This window comes from Phacochoerus africanus, chromosome 8 (genome assembly GCF_016906955.1).
Source record: "Phacochoerus africanus isolate WHEZ1 chromosome 8, ROS_Pafr_v1, whole genome shotgun sequence".
NCBI lineage: Eukaryota > Metazoa > Chordata > Mammalia > Artiodactyla > Suidae > Phacochoerus > Phacochoerus africanus.
This window is the reverse complement of record NC_062551.1, coordinates 55,896,409-55,909,942: the sequence shown is the minus strand read 5'-3', so window position 1 is coordinate 55,909,942 and position 13,534 is coordinate 55,896,409. Positions and strand designations below refer to the sequence as shown.

General features: G+C 53.7%; 2 protein-coding genes across 2 annotated transcripts; both read left to right on the top strand.

The window, feature by feature from the left end:
• Nucleotides 1-3,107: 3,107 nt before the first annotated feature.
• Nucleotides 3,108-5,212, top strand: C8H19orf84 (chromosome 8 C19orf84 homolog). Its single transcript, XM_047791357.1, has 2 exons — nucleotides 3,108-3,135; nucleotides 3,961-5,212. Exons 1-2 carry the CDS (start codon nucleotides 3,108-3,110, stop codon nucleotides 4,506-4,508), a joined length of 576 nt encoding a protein of 191 aa, XP_047647313.1. The 3' UTR covers nucleotides 4,509-5,212.
• A 1,005-nt stretch (nucleotides 5,213-6,217) lies between these two features.
• On the top strand, nucleotides 6,218-12,040 carry LIM2 (lens intrinsic membrane protein 2). The gene is given in 4 exon segments (XM_047790240.1): nucleotides 6,218-6,527; nucleotides 9,782-9,931; nucleotides 11,367-11,501; nucleotides 11,706-12,040. Coding segments are annotated over 4 exon segments (657 nt in total). The 3' UTR covers nucleotides 11,768-12,040.
• Nucleotides 12,041-13,534: the final 1,494 nt, after the last annotated feature.

Below are 13,534 nucleotides of genomic sequence, written 5' to 3'. Positions count from 1 at the left end.
GTCGTGGCGCAGTGGTTAACGAATCCGACTAGGAACCAGGAGGTTGCGGGTTCGGTCCCTGCCCTTGCTCAGTGGGTTAATGATCCGGCGTTGCCGTGAGCTGTGGTGTAGGTTGCAGACGCGGCTCGGATCCCGCGTTGCTGTGGCTCTGGCGTAGGCCAGTGGCTACAGCTCTGATTCGACCCCTAGCCTGGGAACCTCCACATGCCGCGGGAGCGGCCCAAAGAAATAGCAAAAAGACAAAAAAACCCAAAAACAAAACAAAAACAAAACTGGTCTTAAACCTAGGATGGAGCAATGGGGCTGGGCTCCCTAGTAGGTCAAGGACACCCGCGTGGGACTTTCCCCTCATCCTGGGGCCCCTTTCTTCCTCCAAGCTTTACGCAGCAGCTCCATGCCTGGACTAAGACTCCCCCGACGTGAACTCGGGGGCAATGACCGAGCCCGAACCCGAGACACCATTGAAAGCCCGGGCAAAATCGTCGGTTACAGCCCCAAGGCGGGGCAGAGAGGGAACAGCCAGTCAGGGGGCGGGAGAGAGGCTGGCGCTCAGAAACATAGCCAATCAAAGAGCGAAGGTGCTAGCTCCCGGATTTGACGGCGGGAGGGAGGAGACGCGGAACCAACGCGAGCTCGCCCGCCCGCCAATCAGAGCTGAGGATGACTTCTCGCGCTGTTTCTACGTAACAATACGTGGGCGGAGCTCAGGCCTATTGCTGCCAGCGTTCCTCAACGAATCGGAACCTTCTTTCCCTGCCATCGCGGGAATTGATTGGTCACTTTTCAGAACTTGTCTGTCAATTTTGGAAGCTCCGGCTCGCCTACCTCGGATAGGAGGGCCTTAAAGGGCCAGGTACCTGGTAAATGACGAGGGAAGATGTAAATCGCAGAAACTGGGGGACCAGTAACAAGACAAAACCAGAAGCAATGTCATTACGCTGGAATTGAGTTTTACGTTGAGAAGAAACGGAGATTCAGCTTGCTCTGGGTCACGAACTAGTAAGCAGAGCGAGGATGCGAATCCTCATTTCGGAGCGCTGTTGGATGTAAACTTCCTCCTTGGGATAGCCTGTAACCGCTAATCGTAGTCGCCAGGAAAGGACAGCCAGACTTCTTGATAAAAATCTTTCGATTCCAGCCACCTGGCCTTTGCTCGCTCGCACCGTTTCTTTTACATCTTTTGCATCATCTTAGACCTAGCCCAAAGGTCACCTCCTCTGAACGAAAACTTCCCCAACCTTCTCCTCCACCCCTTGCAAGCAAGCAGCAGTGTTTTCCAGGCCCCTCGGACCTCAGCCTCCACCTCTCTGCCTAAAAGACGGCAGTATCCTCTCCAGGCTTCCTGCGTTCACTCTTGCATTCCACCACCACCCATTGCCCAAACTGCAAGCACAGTGCTCTTAAAATATTTATTGTGTCACACCTCTGCTTACGAATATTCAAAGTCATCCCAAAATTTTAGAATTAAAAAAAAAAAAAATTTTCCAGTAGTTCCCGTCGTGGCGCAGCAGAAACGAATCCGACTAGGAACCATGAGGTTGCAGTTCTGATCCCTGGCCTCTCTCCGTGGGTTAAGGATATGGGTTAAGGATCCAGCGCTGCCCTGAGCTGTGGTGTAGGTCGCAGACGTGGCTTGGATCGGGCAGCTGCAGCTCTTGATTAAATCCCTAGCCGGGGAACCTCCACATGCCCCAGGTGCGGCCCTAAGAAGACAAAAAGACAAAAATCAATCAATCAATCAATCAAATTCCAAAGTCTGCAACTGCAGCCTGAAAGATACTACGCAGCCTGTAGGGTTCATAACTGTGCATCTATTTTGTCTGGGGCTAGATCCCTAGCACCCATTCTGAGGCCTAACATAAAGCAGGCACTGAGTAATAGTTTCTTTATTTATTTTGGCTACTCCCACAGCATATGGAAGTTCCCCAGGCCGGGGATCGAACCCGTGCCACAGCAGTGACCCAAGCCGCTGCAGTGACAACAACCCAATCCTTTAACCCACTGTGCCACACGAGAAGGCCTAAATGATAATTCTTTTTTTATATATATATAATGATTTTTATTTTTCCCATTATACACTGGTTTATAGCGTTCTGTCAGTTTTCTACTGTACAGCAAGGTGACCCAGTTACACATAAATGTATGCATCTTTTTTTCTCACATTATCACGCTCCATCCTAAGTGACTAGACATAGTTCCCAGTGCCTACATGGTATTTTTTAAATAACTAGATATTAGAATGACTATTGCTTCTCAGTAAAAGACTACCACGACCACCTCCAATAAGGATGAGTAAGGCTCATTTGCTGAGACAAAATGTAGTCCAGATCCTGTGTCGACTACTTTACACACGTGCTATATCCTGTCAACCTCAAGAGACCCTGAAAGGGAATATTAGCCCCATTTCTCGGGCCAGACAGAGACTAGAAGGGCTTAAGCTCACAAAGTGGGAGACAGAGCTGCGAATGAAACCCAGCCCCTAAGACATCTAGCCCGTCTACTAACTCCTCTGCCCCCGGGAGTGCGCACCGTCCAGCTTTCCCCAATGTCCCTTTCATCCTAAAGAGCACCATCAGCCCCTGGCCCCAAGGCCATGACCCGGGAACTGAGAGAGAGAGGAGGAGAGGGGCAGGGACTCCTGGATCTGAGGGAGGAGGGGGCTACGGAGCTGGGCTCCCGGATGTCAAAGAGGCAGGGGCTGCGCCGTGAGCTCTGCGGGGTTGACGAACTGGAAGCCCAGGGGCCCAGGCCTGCACGCTTTCCCGCGGCCCTACGCGCCCCCAGAGCCACGCCCCTTTCCGACAAAGTCCCGCCCACCTCCTTCCAGACCCCTCCCCGCTCTGTTTGCCTTGGAGAAGTCGAGGCGAAGGTGCTGGAAAAAACGCGAAAGACCCCTTGACCATGGATCAGCAAAAGGAAGGGGCTGGGCCCGAGGGGTGAGAGACACAACGCTCCCCGCAGAGAAAATAAAGACCCAGAAAGAGGAGAGACAGAAAAATCAGAGAGAGAGGGTTGAACAATCCCACAGAGCACCGGGGAAAAAAGTCTTGGGCATGTTACAGAGAAACTATCTTAGAGGATCTTGGAAACAGAGAGAATCAGGGGAGATGTTTCGAGAACTAGAAACAGACATTTGTGGGAGTTCCTGCTGTGGCCCATCAGGATCAGCGCCACCTGCCCAGCACAGTGGGTTAAGGATTCAGTGTTGCCACAGCTGCTGTGTAGGTCGCACCTGCAGCTCTGCTCTGTCCTGGCCAGGGAACTCCATATGTGGCCCCCCCCCAAAAAAAAGGAAAAATAAACATATTTGTGGAACAGAAAAATTTGGAGAAGGAGCCAGAAGTGAAGTTGCCAGGAATAGCCGTAGGGCTGGGGAAATAGTAATAATTATTGCCCACGTTGATGGACCACTTCCCAGACCCAGCCCTTCTGCTACGGTCAGAAGCTATTTCTTGGTGTGAAAATTTAGGATTTGAAAAGGGGAACATGAGGAGTTCGCTTTGGGGCTCAGTGGAAAGAAACCTGACGAGTATCCACGAGGGTTCAGGTTCCACCCCTGGCCTTGCTCAGTGCATTAAGGATCCGGTGTTGCCAGGAGCTGTGGTGTGGGTCGCAGACACAGCTCAGATCCCATCTTGCTGGGGCTGTGGTGTAGGCCGGCAGCTGCAGCTCCAGTTTGACCCCTAGCCTGGGAACATCCATATGCTGTGGATGCGGCCCTAATAAAGCAAAAAAAAAAAAAGAGAGAGAGAGAGAGAAAGGAACCCTGTTCTGGGGGATACTGAAGCTCTGCCAAAGCTGTCTTTCTGGAAAGAGAGAGACAGGAAGAAGTGGGGTGGGGAGAGAAAAGGAAAGAAAGTCAGAAGCAAATTCAGTTCCGGGTTTGGGGAGAAATGGAATCCTGGGGGGAGCTCAGAAGCCGCCGGGCTGTAGGAAGGAAAGGCCTGGGCAGAAGATGAGACCCGCTGACCTGTCTTTATCATTCTAGGAACAACCCGTCCCTGTCTTCTCCGGGGACTGAGTCCGGGCTGCCTGCACCTTACCCAGCCGTGTTTCCTTCTCTCCTGGGCAGCCCAGATCCAGCTCACCTGGGGCTCCCTGAGAGCCTGGCCTCTGTCACCGTCCCCATCCGCCTGGACGCCCTCTCCTACCTCCTGCATAGCGCCTTGATGGGGGCCTACAGCTTTCAGCAGTCCTTGCCCTCCTGCCCCTGCACCCCGCAGGCCTCCTGCTCCCAGCCGGGCACTGTCAAGAGGCCATCCAGGGGACGCGGGGGCTGGGACATCCGACGCAGGCCAGGCCGGGACCAGGGCCAGCAGCGGTGGGGACTTGGGAGGTCAGAGCAGGCAGAGAGGGGCTGGGCCAGGGGCTCTGGGGCTGGTCCCAGGACCCCGCCTATGACGCCCCCATCACCAATGCCAGCTGCCCAGGATGGGAAGAAGGAAGCCAGAAGTCCCCAGCCGCCCCCAGAGATGCCACCTGCTGAGGACTGGGAGGCAGAGTACTAAGTCCCTGTGGGACTCTGGGGTTTTCCTGGAGGAGACGTGACCTCAGCCCTGCCAGAGACACGCAAGAAACATCCATTCCCCCGTCCGTTTCCCTCCAGAAACCACAGCATCAGGAGTGGGTTCAGCAGTGCGGGTCACCTGATGAAACCCAGACTTAACCTAGGATCCCAAGCCAGGGAAAAACCCCCGAATAGCATCCCTGTGACCAAACCCAAGCCTCTTCCCATTCCTGACACCACCCCCAACCACAGCGACACCCCTCACCAAAGCACTCTCAAGGCCCAGGGCTCCTGCAGCCCATCCGCAGCCCCATGCCTAACTCCAAAGCCATTATCACCTGCCTCTGCCAGCCCTAGCCCCCAGCCACACTGAACACCTGAATCCCATGGGTATGGCCCTCTCCCTCCCCACCCGCCCTCCCTCCCAACTCCTTCATCCTCATTTTCCACCTGCCTCTGGAAAGTCCCCTACATGTCCCCAGTCCTCATCCTTCATGTCCCTAAGCTCCAGCCCCAGACCCAGCCCCATCTTCAGCCCCGGCCAGCCCCACCTGGTCCTCCACCTCCTTCCTGTCCCAACTGTGACAGGCTCTGTGACCCCCACCTGTAAAGAATCCCATTGGCCCAACCTATCCAGACACCTGCGGGTTCCCACCCCATTTCCGGTCCTTGGGGTGGGGGCGGGGTTGAACAATAAATGTCCCAGTGTCCCTATGTCATGTGTCTGTGTGCTTCCACAGCTCGGGCTGATCCCATGGGTGCCGAAAGCGAGGGCTGCGAAAAGGTGGGAGGGTGGCTGGGAGGGTCACGGAGAGAGGCCAGTGGGGCCGGGGCTGCAGGGTGGGAGCGCCTGGATTCCTGCTTCAGCGAATTCCATCTGGGGCCTCTGCCACCGCTGCACTTCTGCCTGCTAGAAGCTGCTGGGCCGTGGGGCCATTGTGTGGGGAGGCTTAAGGGATTTAGGGAACCCGGGGAGCAGAGAGGCCAGAGACCTGGCTGCACTCAGTCTGCACCGAGGGGCCGACACAGACGGAGGGTCCAGGGCCAGCTCTGCCACTCAGGTAGGGACCAGGCGTGGGACCCAGGGCCCCCTCCTCCCCCAAAGCCCGGGTGTCCAACCCTCCAGCTCCTTTCTGTCCAAAGGGACTTGGTGGGCCCCTGGCCCTAGCCCCCACCTCACCTAGGACCTGGGAGTCTGGGCCCCCAGCCTTCTCCTCCCCACAAAGATTCAGTGACCCGGCACCCAGCCCCTTCCTGGCTTAGGACCTGGAAGTCTAGGCAGCCAGCCTGTTTCTCCCCAGGACCCAAGGATATAGGTCCTCAGCCTCTAGCCCCCTCCTCACCTAGGATCTGAATGTCTAAGTCCCCAGCCTTCTCCTCCCCCAGGACCCAGGAGTCCAGACCCCCGGCCCCTCCCCCCTCAGACCCAGGATCCAGCTCCCAGCCCCTCCTCCCTCAAAACTGAGACTCCCAGCCCCTCCTCCCTTAGACCCAGGATCCAGCCCCCAGCCCCCCCTCCCTCAGACCCAGGATCCACCCAGCCCCTCCTCCCTCAGACCCAGGATCCAGCTCCCAGCCCCTCCTCCCTCAAAACTGAGACCCCCCCAGCCCCTCCTTCCCAAAATCCAGCATCCAGCCCCCAGCCCCTCCTCCCCCAGGACCCAGGAGTCCAACTCCCGACCCCATCTCTCCCCTTCCCCACAGATCACCATGTACAGTTTCATGGGTGGTGGCCTCTTCTGTGCCTGGGTGGGGACCATCCTCCTGGTGGTAGCCACGGCGACAGACCACTGGATGCAGTACCGGCTGTCAGGGGCCTTCGCCCACCAGGGCCTGTGGCGATACTGCCTGGGCAGCAAGTGCTACCTGCAGACGGAAAGCATTGGTAAGGCTCCAGGGCCCGGGCCGGGCTGTGCCTGGGATCAGAGTCTCTTGCAGGGTAGACGCTGACAGCGGAAGGGCCACCTGTTTTGCAGATTGCGAACCCTGAGGCTCAGAGAGGAAAAGGTTCCAGCTGAAGGTCACTCAGCATGAAGGGGCAGAATTGGGATTTCAGTACCTTTTTCTAGTCCAGTTACAGGATGTGCTAAGTGAGAGGCCAAATACAGAAGTGACATTTCCTGGCATGAAATAGAGGCCAGGTACATAGAGCAGTTGGGGCTGGGCTTCTCAGAATAGCATTTCCTAGGAGTTCCTGTTGTGGCTCAGTGGTTACTGAACCCCACTAGCATCCATGAGGATGTGGGTTCGATCCCTGGCTTCGCTCAGGGGGTTAAGGATCCGGCATTGCCATGAGCTGTGGTGGAGATCACAGCCATGGCTTGGATCCCTTGTTGCTGTGGCTGTGATGTAGATGGCAGACATGGTTCGGATCCTGAGTTGTTGTGGCTGTGGCGTAGGCCTGCAGCTACAGCTCCGATTTGACCCCTAGCCTGGGAACCTCCATATGCAGCGGGAGCAGCCCTAGAAAAGGCAAAAAGACAAAAAAAAAAGAGTCAACTGTATATACATATACAAGAAAGAGAAATACCCGGAGATGTATTATATAGTATATTACAATATAGACTATATTACATATGGTATGGACATACACTATGTAGTATAGTATATATTATGCAGTATAGTACAATCCTACCTTTATTATGTAGTATACATATAATGTACAATGTATGTTATACAATATACATTATATATGATATTAATAAGTTAATAATATGTAGCTTATCGTATATTTTATATTATGTCTACCCAGGAATAGCGGTGGCAGAAAATGATAATAACAACTGATATGTGTTGTCGCCGCATCCGATGTGCTATTCTTTTTTTCTTTTTTTTTTTTTTGGTCTTTTTTTTTTTAAGGCCGCAGCTGAGGCATATGGAGGTTCCCAGGCTAGGGGTTGAGTTGGAGCTGTAGCCGCCAGCCTACACCACAGCCACAGCAACACCAGATCCAAGCCACATCTGTGACCTACAGCACAGCTCACGGCAACACCCTGGATCCTTAACCCCCTGAGCAAGACCAGGGATCAGACCTCTGTCCTCATGGTTACCAGTCAGATTCGTTTCCACTGAGCCACGACGGGAACTCCCCTAAATGCTTTGCCCGGGTTAACTCCCTTTCATGTCCCCATAACACTAAGAGGGCGGTTCCACTGTGTCTGGGACTAAGACATGACATTTGACCTCTAAAAACCAGCTCTCGAAAAGCCCTGTGATGCCACAGGCTGATGCAGGTTTCACCTACCCCATCTCACCCCACCTGCCCATTTGCCAGAGGGGTAAACTGAGGCCATGGGAGGAGAAAAGACTTTCCCTGGGGCTGCCAGCTGCAGAGCCCCATCTGCCTGACTTCATGCACTCTTTTCTGTTTGGGCTGTCTCCTTTGTCACCCTTCTGCCATCCCTCCTGCTTCCGACTGAGACTGCCCCCAATGGACACTCTGAGTCCCCTCTGTCTCTTATCCCTGCTGGGGACGGGAGAGAGAGGAAGGGCAGGCGGAGGCCTTCAGGTTCATTTGACATCTTCAGGAGCGCAAGACTGAGAACCTCACTTTAATTACATCTGCAAAGACCCTACTTCCTGTTTCCTATAGGGGTCTATGCTGAGGCACTGGGCTAGAGGGGCAGGGCGGCTAGACCCATCAGCGTGTGAATTTGGAGGCGGAGGCACAAGGCAGCAGTGCCAGCCGGGACGACATCCACGGAGAAGTATCCAGGAGTTATTCCCCCCTAGGCTGGCACAAGACAAGAGACTGCATTTTCCAAACATCTGAGGCTTTTTCAGGGCAGGATCCAAGCGTTTCCCAGACTGACAATTGTCCTGGGTGCCCCCAAGAGATAGAATAACCACTTGAGACAGAAGGCTTTGGAGCTGGGCTTTCAACTCCAGTCCTGCTGCCAATTAGGGAAGCTTGGGCAAATGGTTTCACCTCTCTGAGCCTCTGTTTATGCACCTGAAGAATGGGGATGAAAAGAACACAGCACAGGAACAAATAGGATCATGTGTGGGCAGAGGGCCTGGCACATACTTGGCAGTTGCCGAACGGAAGAGGGGATCAGGTAGTTCCCAGGGCATCTCCCTTTATTCAACGTGTTTATTGAGGAGTTCCCGTCGTGGCTCAATGCTTAACAAACCCGACTAGAATCCATGAGGATGAGGATTCGATCCTTGGCCTCCCTCAGTGGGTTAAGGATCTGGCATTACCATGAGCTGTGGTGTAGGTCGCAGATGTGGCTCAGATCTTGCGTGGCTGTGGCTGTGGTATAGGCTGGCAGCCGTAGCTCGATTCAACCCCTAGCCTGGGAACATCCATATGCTTCAGGTGCAGCCCTGAAAAACAGGAAAAAAAAAAAAAAACCCATGTTTATTGAACCCCTATTACATGCCAGGCACTAGGTACCAGGGATGCAGCAGCGAAAGAGAAAGCCAAGCCTTTGTCCTCATAAAGCTGAGAACTCAGTGGAGGGAGACATCATAGCCAAGTTAAAAATAAATATATGAGGAGTTCCCATCTTAGCTCAGTGGTTAGTGAATCCAACTAGGAACCACGAGGTTGCAGGTTCGATCCCTGGCCTCGCTCAGTGGGTTAAGGATCCGACGTTGCCATGAGCTGTGGTGTAGGTTGCAGAGGTGGCTGGGATCCTGTGTTGCTGTGGCTGTGCTGTAGGCTGGCAGCTGTAGCTCCAGTTGGACCCCTAGCCTGGGAACCTCCATGTACCATAGGTGTGGCTCTAGAAAAAACAAAAGACAAAAAAATAAAAATAAATAAATAAAAATAAATGAGACATTTTTAGATATAGGCAAGTGATATAAAGGAAGTGAAAGGGAGCACGGAGAGAGGAGCGTGAGTAGCAGGAGGATATTGGAAGTCAGAATTCATTCACTCGGTCTTTCATTCAACCAACAAACACTTCTCCGGGCCCATGTGCAAACCAGACCTCTGTTGGGCGTGTTCAGGATGTAGCATCAACCTGGTCCCTGTCCTCTGGGAGCAGCCAAGCTGCAGGGGGAGACAAAGAAAGGTTCAACCGAAAGCGGGGAGTGAGGATGATACCTGAGGGCTGAAGGAATGCTTCCTAGAGAAGGGAATCTGGGAACTGGGCTTTGGAGGATGAAGAGGAGTTCGCCAGGTGAAGAGGAGGGCATTGGCAGAGAGGTGATGGAGGAGCCGGATCAGGAATGCAGAGATGACGAGGCATCCCTGCCTCCAGAGGTAGCAGCCTTCACCACTGAGGGCAGGGGAGGCCCTGGAGTGACTGCATGGTGCTCCCACAGCTTACTGGAATGCCACCCGGGCCTTCATGATCCTGTCCTCCCTGTGTGCCACCTCGGGCATCATCATGGGCATCATGGCCTTCGCTCAGCAGTCCACGTTCACCCGCTTCTCCCGGCCCTTCTCCGCCGGCATCATGTTTTTCGCCTCCAGTGAGTGAACAGCCCCTCCCTCCATGTCTACCCCTCCCCCCAACTCCCAGCCCAGCTCCAACCCCCACCCATCCCCTGCCCCCACACCACTTTCGCTCCCCACCCCTCCTCATGCTCAACTCCACCGGTACCTGAATCCCACCTCCACCCCCAACAACAACTTCATGACTATTTCTCTCTCTTTTTTTAAAAAATTTCTTAAAAATAATTTTTTTATTTATTATTTATTTATTTTTTGCCATTTCTTGGGCTACTCCCGCGGCATATGGAGGTTCCCAGGCTAGGCGTCTGATCGGAGCTGTAGCCACCAGACTACACCAGAGCCACAGCAACTCGGGATCCGAGCCGCATCTGCAACCTACACCACAGCTGACTGCAACGCCGGATCCTTAACCTACTGAGCAAGGGCAGGGATCAAACCCGCAACCTCATGCTCCCTAGTTGGATTCGTTCACCACTGTGCCACGACGGGAACTCCCCGTGACTATTTCTAATGCCAAGCAATTCTAACACCAGCTAGGTGTACTGCCATTCCATTCTGGTGGTAACCACCCAGAGTGGGCATCAGACCCCCATGGTTAGTTTAAAGGCATGGTTCCCAACAAGACTGCCCCTCCTTCAGCTGAAAGTAGGATCCCCGGCCCACTTGAACTTTTGATCAACTGGCTACAGACTCAGGAGTTCCCAGGACTCTCTCAGGTTCAAAATTTGACTAGAACAACTCACAGACCTCAGGAAAGCAAAATACTTACAATTACAGCTTAATGATCAAAAATACATCTCAAGATCAGCCAATGAGAGAGATGAATAGGGTGAAGACCAAGAAGGTCCCGGATGCAGTTTCCATGCTCTCTTACTCGGCATCTGGGCATATGACACCCCTACACCCCTGCCCAGCACATCCATGCACTCACCAACCAGGAAGCTCAGAATCCAGAGTTTCTATTGGCATTTCATTCCAAGGGCACAATTGATTGAAACAGTGGCTGCTGATTAAACTCAATCTCCAGCTCCCCTCTCCTTCCCCCAAGGTTGGACTGATCCCAAGTGACTCCAAACCCCAACCCTCTATATCCACGATCTGTCCTTCTGGTGACCAGTTCCTAGCCTGAGTCATCTCAGCTCATCAACAAAAACTCAGGTGTGATCCACGAAGCTCAACAACAACAAAGATACTCTTATGACTTAGAAAAGTCCAAGGATTTAGAGTTTCCCTCCCAGGCACCTGAGACGAAGACCAGGCAGATGCTTCCTGACACAGCACAGCTGCACCCCCATCCCCACCCTAACTCTACTCCCCATTCATCTTTATTCCTGCTTTCCCCTCAGCCCTTGTCCTCGCCCTGATCCCCGTCTGCACCCGTACCCACGTCTCAATCGCAGTCCCACCCCCATCTCTAACCCCATCCCCACCCACCCCATCCTCTCTCTCCAGCCTTTTTCATCCTACTGGCCTTGGCCATCTACACTGGCGTCACCGTCAGCTTCCTCGGTCGCCGCTTTGGGGACTGGCGCTTCTCCTGGTCCTACATCCTGGGCTGGGTGGCCCTGCTCATGACTTTCTTTGCAGGTACCGGGTTTGGGCGTGGGAAAGTCAGGGTCTCTGGCACCTCAGGAGGGTGAGGATGGGGTGTCCCACCTGTGCTCCCCAACACTGAGCCAGAGGCAGACTCCCGAGCCCTGCGGACCTCAGGGAAAAAGGGAAGCCTGGATTGGGGTCTTTGGGGTGGGAACAGGAGCTGTGAGGGGTCAACTGGGATCTTCTCTCGTGCAGGGATTTTCTACATGTGCGCCTATCGGATGCATGAATGTCGGCGCCTGTCCACACCCCGCTGAGCCCAAATGTCTGCCCCGGCTTCACCCAGAAGTGACAGTGAGGTCACTGAAGAGGAGGGGGAGGGTCTAGGGGCCTGAAATCCTGGTTGCTAGGGGCATGAGGGGGTCCGGTCCAGACTCTGGGTTGGGGGGGCCCCTGACTCCTGTTTCCCAAGGGGGAAGGAGCAAGAATGGGGGCTGGTGGAAGCTGTTGAGGAGACCCAAGGCCCCACCCACCAGGGAGGTTGTTAGCGAAATGGAATCTCCACTAGAGCGACTTTTTGGAGTCTAATAAAACTGATTGAAACTACTGAAGTGTGGTCCCTTTGGGGCTGGGGTGGAGGAACCAGGGTGGGTGGGATGGGAGTGGTTGCCTTATTGCAGCCCAGTCTGCTCAGGTCCCGTCAGGATGGACACACAGGTCCCCAGCCCACCAAGTTCAGCTTCTAGGAAACTGATGTGTAGGTCAAAGTCTTTCTTTTCTTTTTTCTTTTCTGGCCATCCTGTGGCCTATGGAGTGCACAGGCCAGGGATCATATCCAGGCACAGTTGCAACCTAGACCACAGCTGCTGCAACGCTAGATCCTTAACCCACTGGGCCCAGCCAGGGATCAAATCTGTGTCCTGGCACCACCCATCCCATTGCAGATTCAGCTATGCCCCCTATAGGTCCAATTATTTTTGTTGTTGTTGTTTTGTTTTTGTTTTTTGCTTTTTGGGGCTGCACACGCAGCATAAGGAGGTTCCCTGGCTAGGGGTTGAATCGGAGCTACAGCTGCCAGCCTCCCCCACAGCCCCAGCAACACAGGATTGGAGCCGTATCTGCGGCCTACACCAGATCCTTAACCCACTGAGTGAGGCCAGGAATCGAACCTGCATCCTCACAGGTGGTAGTTGGATTCAACGGGAACTCCCATTATAGGTCCAATGCTGATGTGCATCCTCCCCCCATACCACCAAGCAGGTAACTCAATTCTGAAGCTATCTACCTGGAGAAAGCGGCACATGACACAGGTTCAAGACTCAGCCCTAGAGTTCCCACTGTGGCTCAGCAAGTTATGAACCCAACAGTGAGCTGTGGCATAGGTCGCAGATGCAGCTCAATCTGGCATTGCTGTGGCTGCGGTGTAAGCCTGAAGCTGCAGCTCTGATTCGACCCTTAGCCTGGGAACCTCCATATGCCTCGGGTGCAGCCCTAAAAAGCAAAAATAAATAAATCAATAAAAAAGAACGTCCCCAGGGAACAGCCAAGTGGAAGAGACACCCAGGACAGGGTAGGGGGAAGGGGTGTGGGGCTCCCAAGCTCTCTCCAAGTGGGCCACTGCCCCCCAAAGGCACGTGCTCAACAACCCGGAAGCTCTTTAAACCCTCTTCTTTTGGGTTTTTATGGAGGCTTCATTATGTAGGCAAGATTGATTAAAGTGTTGATCACGGGTCATTGACCTTAATCTCTAACCTCTTTTCCCTCCAGAGATCAAGGGGGTGAGAATGCAAATTCTGACCCACTAATGGTTCCCTTGGCAACCGCCCCCCCTCCTTTGGGTATATAGGGACTTTCCACAGGTCACCTCATTTAAGCAACGAAGGACAATCGATTGCTCTCAATGCAGAGGAAATTCCAAAAGTTTTCGAGCCTTGAGGCCAGAAAGGGGGACCAAGATCATACCTATGTGATAACACAGTATATAGAGAGAGTATACATGAAATATACTGTAGGAGTCCCTGTCGTGGCTCAACAGAAATGAGACGCAGGTTCTGTCCCGGGGCCTCCCTCAGTGGGTGATGGAT

What these genes read in the sequence shown, in the direction of transcription:
- C8H19orf84 (XM_047791357.1), top strand. Translation starts at nt 3,108, where the DNA reads ATGTTTCGAGAACTAGAAACAGACATTT. An exon ending in AGAACTAGAAACAGACATTT is followed by an intron (nt 3,136 to 3,960) that starts GTGGGAGTTCCT and finishes GCAGAAGATGAG; the next exon opens with ACCCGCTGACCTGTCTTTAT.